Source organism: Chenopodium album, chromosome 23 (genome assembly GCF_948465745.1).
Source record: "Chenopodium album chromosome 23, dcCheAlbu1.1, whole genome shotgun sequence".
NCBI classification, from domain to species: domain Eukaryota; kingdom Viridiplantae; phylum Streptophyta; class Magnoliopsida; order Caryophyllales; family Amaranthaceae; genus Chenopodium; species Chenopodium album.
The window spans coordinates 34,306,084-34,312,010 of NC_137856.1; the positions used below are offsets into that span (position 1 = coordinate 34,306,084).

A 5,927-nucleotide genomic window follows, 5' to 3' on the forward strand; every position below is an offset into this window, starting at 1 on the left:
ATTTTTGGTTGTAACTTAAGATGTTTGATGACTTTTTTGGTTGTAATTTACAAAAATAATTTTTTTTTTTATGGTTTTAATGCGCAAAATGCCGTAAAATAAATATTTTTACCGATTGTAATTGACAACTTTACAAAAAATGACACAAATTAAATCTACTCTTAGCACAAATAATGAAACAAATTTGTCAAGATACTACTATAACAATGATTCGAACCGTGGACCTATTGTTCGGAAGAGAATATATATAAACAAGTTGAGAAAACTGACAAGTACCATCAATCCAAGCCCCAAATCCCAAAATCTTTGTCTCTTAAAAATTAATTGTACTCGCAATAAAACCCTAACGCCTAATCTCCCGCCACTCTCCACTCTCTCTCCACGTTCTCCATTGAAGCACCTTCCTCATTTTTCTATCCTCCATTCAACCAAACACTTCCTCAGGTAACTTGTTGTGTCAATTTCATAATCGTCGAATGTCAATTTCACATTCTAGGGTTTATCGTTCATCTAATTTAATTTAATCAATTGTCACTATAGTAAATTTAGGGTTCGAATTTTTAAACTATTGGTTGTAGTTACTTTTGAGCGATTATGTTGCTAGAGAAGAAGATTATGAGCCTAATTTGATTATTGAATCAAAAGTTCTTTTTTTCCCTGTAATTATGTGAATTTGATAATTGAATTAAATTTGGTGGCTATGTGTTGCAGAACCCTTTAATAATTTGGTTATGTTTTTTGTGAAATGGGCTACGTTAACTACGTTTTTCTGTTTTGACGACGATTATCTCACAAAAAAGTATGAACTTTTAGAGATTGAGGGAATGAAATAATATATATGTATATATTTTTTTTACTTCATTTTAAGATTTTTTTGTTGAATTTCAAATATTTGATGATTTTTATATTTCTTTAGGTATTTGCTTGTCTAATCATGGATTCTTTGGATGATCCTTTTGCTGAACCTGTGGTTGCCAAAGGTAATTTGATAATAACCCCATGTTTTTTTTTTTCGAAAATTGGATACATTGTGCCCTTGTTTTGTTCTTGCAATGTAATGTGGAAGTTTAGGGATTGAGCATTGGTGTATTTTGCTCTTTGGCATTGGCAGCTCCAGGTATAAGTAGGTTTCAGCCCAAGGCTAAGCCACGACCCAAGAAAGGACCATCTGTCGCGGTAAAAGCAACCAAAGAGCCGCCTGTAACATCAGTTCTGCAATTGAATAAGTCTAATGATAATGTAGAAAAGAATTTAGAAGCTCCTAAAAGTTCATCCTTAACAGACAATGAAAGCTCAGGATTGCCAGCTGAAGCGAAGGAAGTAGCAGGTTCTGCTGTTACCGGCCATTCAGAAATTGCTGGTCTGTCCACAAAAGAAGCTGGTTGGCATTTAAAACTTTCCTTGTAGCTTTACTGTAAAGCACTCTTACGTTTCTATTGTTATTGGACTATATATGTAAGATGAATTTGACAAATGGTACTGACTGAGAACATGTCCAACTTTAGAGACACCAACGGCGAATGCACCCAATGTTCACAGTGAAAAGGAGCTATCGGATTTCCATAGTGGCTTTTCTGCCAGTGCTTCGCTTCTCAGGCCATGTAATGCACAAGCTGCTCCTGATCAGTATGAGGATCAGACATTCGAAAATCAAGAAGGCTATAAGGAGTCTATTGAATGTGGTGATGGTGACTTACAGATAGATGTTGAGCAGCTGGTAAGAAAAGATTATTTCACAGTGCTTGCTATCGGTTATTTTCCCTTTCTTGCAGGTTGACTTGCATCTGTTTGATGCTTTGGCTAAATATATTTTCTGTCATGCCATATAAAACAGGAAGCAGGGGATTTTTCTTGTCTCGACAGTGTAGATATAATGACTGAGGGTACTGCTGCTTCTGGTATTGTCAAATTGAAATTTTGTCCCCCCCCCCCCCCCCCCCTCTTGTTTTTCCCTTATGCTTAACATTGGTGGGATTATTGTGTGGCAGAAAAGAGAGCTGTTAAATTCAAGCCCAAGCCCAAGGCACTAAGTGATAGACGGAAGAAAGATTCAGCTGAGGCTGTTTCTCATCTTACGCATTCTCAGAATCTTCCTTCTGAAAGTGACCATATGACAAGTGATGGTACAATTCATGCCGGAGAACCCAATAATGTGTCTGATGCTGTACATATGAGGCTTGATGGCGATTTTTCCTTAGATCCTTCCGTTTATCAACCTGATACTGTAGTCTCTGAAGATACAGATTCATTGATGCCTGTAAAATTACCACAACAGGTAGTAAGACTGTCCTTACTGACTAGTATACATTGTTGATGGTGATCCATATTTAACCTGAGTTTTCCATTACCACCATTTTTTGATTTGGTTTTTAGAGTGGGGAGGACCATAGAGAACAAAATTCATATGATGCATTAGGCTCTTCTGTCAAAGCAGTAGGTGAAGGGTTTTTGTCAACATTTGAAGGAAATGAAGATGGATATGAACCCCAAGATGGAATAAATGGTGGATTCAACGACAATAACAGCTCTTACGACAAAGCACCTGATAACTCAGCCTTAAATAGATATGAAAATAACGATGGTGATCATATTGGTGAAGAGACTTTGCAAAAGAAACGTCCACGAAAGTCGAAGAAAGTTGCAGTTGAAAATAATAAACCGGCTAGAAAGAGGAAGAAGGCAACCCAGGAACTTAATGAATCTGTTGAAAAACCTCCCAAGAAGTTTCCTCGTGCAACTAGACGAAAAAGATGTGGTAATTTCTCTACAGTGAATCTCTAGTAAATCACACTGCATGTGATGCACGCTTTTCTTTAAGTTTTTTGATGAAATCTTTGCATGCAATTTGTTTTCTTTTGTAGTGGACAAATCCTTGCTTGAAGCACCAGAGGACGAACTGGACCTTCAAAGGGTTCCAATCAGGGATTTGATCATACTTGCAGAGTATAAAGAGCGCCAAGCAGTAAGTAGTTATTCTCCTCCAATTCTTTGTATGTTTATTTCTGTATGTGGTATTAATTACATGATTGCATTTTCCATTTTGATTCATTGCAGAAGAAAGAAGCAGCAGTAGCAGCTATGCCACCACCAACCAATGAGAGGTAACAGAATAATAAGGCTAGCTTAACTTGGACAATTGTACTTTTTTAGCTTTAACCTTTTAGTTATATTTTCTTAGGACTGTCTTTCATTGCAGTCTATTTACTGATATATATTCCTCTGCAGGAATAATAACCTGTCGTCTGAGGATCTTCCTTATGATGATAATGAGACATTTGATCAAGATGGAGATACTTATGATGATCCTTCGACTTTAAGGGTTCAAAAAGATACAGGGTACTTTAATTATCAGTCATTTATGACAAAAGAAACCAGAGCAAGGTGGACAAAGCAGGACACTGAGTTGTTTTACCAGGTATTTTTCTAACTAAAACCTTTAGAGTGCACAAGATATTCTTTTATTAAATATTTTTATACCTAGTGTGAATGTTATTTAATAAATTTTGGAATGTAAGAGTTGTAGAGCTAAGGAGGACTTTATAAACAATACAGCAGACTAAGAATTTTAATATACAGCAGCTTTCTGTCAACTAAGCTACTAATGTCATGGAGAAATTTCTTTCCTTTACCTTTCTCAAAAAAGAAAAAGATGCAAACCCGCACGTTTATGTGATTTAATACCTGAACGGCTGAACCCATAATTTGTTTTAGTATGTTTTTGGCTCTTTTATTACCTAAACTTTACACTGTCCTTATGTGCTGTAGTCTCTCACTCAATTTGGATCTGACTTATCAATGATTCAACAACTTTTTCCTGGGCGCACTCGGCATCAAATCAAATTGAAATATAAAAAGGAAGAACGCCAAAACCCTATGAGGGTTCATGATGCTTTGACTAGTAGAACACAAGGTATCTGTCTGTGTTTTACTTTAAATTGCAAACTGTTAAATATCCATGCTGTTCATCTTGCTTGTTATGCTGATTCATTGAATTTAGTTTTAACCTGAAGTGTGCATCTTTTGAAAGTTATATATATTTTAAGATCAAAGTCATATACCATCCTTTATGGTAGAGATTGGAGAAATATGGTGCATTAAGTAGCAGTTTTTAACCTCAGGATTTATTATCTATTATTTTAAACATTTCAGGTCTCTTGTGTTTGTCTAAAATATCATTATGCAAATGGGTGGAAATATCACTTTGAATTTGTCCTTAGGCTTGGTATCTCAGTAAAATCTACTGTTGGTACTCCAAGAACTCCGGAAGATCTGTTCAAATGAGTCCTTAGTCCTTACTAATTTCTGAATCGGCCTTTTCTGTTTGATGTGTGGCAAAAGTTAACTGCTAACTTTCTAAAAGAAGAAACTGACTTACTATGTGAACATACTATTTTTAGATAAGCTAGAAAAAATGTACTGGGACAGAACCCTTGTTAATATGCTGGTCTCTCATGGAGATAAAATAGCGCTATCTGGTTATTCAGAGGCCAATGATTGCTGTGAAATCTTTGAACAGATCAAGCCTGCATTTAGTTTTCTCAATAAGAAGAGCTCTTAGGCTTATTACATTAGTTTTCTAGGAAGGAAATTTGGAATAGGGAGTTGAACAACTTAAGTCAGGATTTTATTGTTAATATGCTGGCCTCCCATGGAGACAAAATAGTACCAGGTGTAAAAAAACATGACCTTGCCAAATTTTGTTCTCTCTGTGGATATGCTCTCAGCTCGTTGATGATTCCAGTATTTATAATGCATGCAATTCATTTTATCTGCAGATATCTCACATTTCGAGCTTGTAATCAAAAGGCTGAAAGAACAAGCTGCACAAGATGCAAAGATTGATGATGATGATTCAGTTTGCGTAACAGGCGAGGACGAAGGGCCAGAGGAAGTTTCCAACGCTAATGTATGTACCATTTTTTCAGTTCTAATTATTTTATCTTAAGTTGGTACTCTGGATGCATGCATCTTACTGAGTTCTTACAACTTTTGGTGTTGGTGAAATCACAGGAAGATGTTGCAAATGCCAAGCAGAACGAAGAAGCTCAAGTTGTTGATCAAGAGTCTCCCAAGTTGCATTACAGTGAAGATGAGGAATTTGATTGGAGTTCATATAAAAGTGAATTATAGCATTTAAACACATTCACCTTTTCTATTCCTAACACCCTTTCTATTTTTTTATGATGGTGACGACACCTTTATTGATAGTTTGGATGACAACCAAATGCACGGGAAACTACTTATTTGAGATAGTTACAGGCTTACTTACAGCTTGATGAGTTGCTTGGTTGACGCGATTATAAAAAGTGGAGCTTTCTAGAAAATTCTAGTGCCCACAAAATGGGGAAGTTGATTATCTGACCTCATTACGTAAGTGGAACTTCATATGAGAATTCCAGCTTCTTATGGTGAAATGAAACAATTTCACTTGCTTTAAGGAAGCGAAACTTCATAGCAATGATAAATTCAATTGAAGTGTAAGCATGTAACCTTCTATGTGCAACCAAATGACCCTTTAGAGTTTAGACTACAATTTTGCTCAACTTAGCCCTAGAACCTTGATAGAACCACTAATTCTTACTCTAGTAGTACTAGTAGCAGCATATATGAGTAAATACATTCTTTATACACCCTTGAGAAAAATGTACCTTGCACTTTTGTATGCAACTTAATATTCTCATGTCATTTGATACATAATTAATATATAATCACAAAAGGTGGTGGCATTGATAATGATGAACTAATTTTCATGTTAATTTTAAATCATGCGTCTCTGACTCTCTATTAAGTGTCTTATCCAATGGCACGAACCAAAAATAGTTCAATGATGCAGATGTAAGTATGTTAATTGTGCTATACTACTGGGGTGGAGAGGAAGATAAGTGGTGCTCATGTTGTGATTGTAGTCTTACTAGTCTATATGGTTG

General features: G+C 35.8%; 1 protein-coding gene across 2 annotated transcripts; it reads left to right on the forward strand.

The window, feature by feature from the left end:
* The first annotated feature begins 296 nt into the window (after positions 1-296).
* LOC145608814 (uncharacterized) lies at positions 297-5,629 on the forward strand. Of its 2 annotated transcripts, none has more exons than XM_081664408.1 (13): positions 297-444; positions 917-980; positions 1,112-1,381; positions 1,506-1,717; positions 1,835-1,898; positions 1,989-2,275; positions 2,374-2,755; positions 2,862-2,962; positions 3,055-3,101; positions 3,226-3,415; positions 3,766-3,910; positions 4,776-4,906; positions 5,011-5,629. In XM_081664408.1, exons 2-13 carry the CDS (start codon positions 935-937, stop codon positions 5,128-5,130), a joined length of 1,995 nt encoding a protein of 664 aa, XP_081520534.1. In that variant the 5' UTR covers positions 297-444; positions 917-934; the 3' UTR covers positions 5,131-5,629. The 2 variants fall into 2 exon arrangements, with proteins under 2 accessions (XP_081520534.1, XP_081520535.1); XM_081664409.1 differs by having other exon boundaries at positions 1,835-1,883.
* Positions 5,630-5,927: the final 298 nt, after the last annotated feature.

Excerpts from the sequence above, each read along its gene's own strand:
- LOC145608814 (XM_081664408.1), top strand. The coding sequence starts at position 935 with ATGGATTCTTTGGATGATCCTTTTGCTGAACCTGTGGTTGCCAAAG. Across the intron at positions 3,416-3,765 it reads ACACTGAGTTGTTTTACCAG|TCTCTCACTCAATTTGGATC; the intron begins GTATTTTTCTAA and ends TATGTGCTGTAG. Across the intron at positions 3,911-4,775 it reads TTTGACTAGTAGAACACAAG|ATATCTCACATTTCGAGCTT; the intron begins GTATCTGTCTGT and ends TTTTATCTGCAG.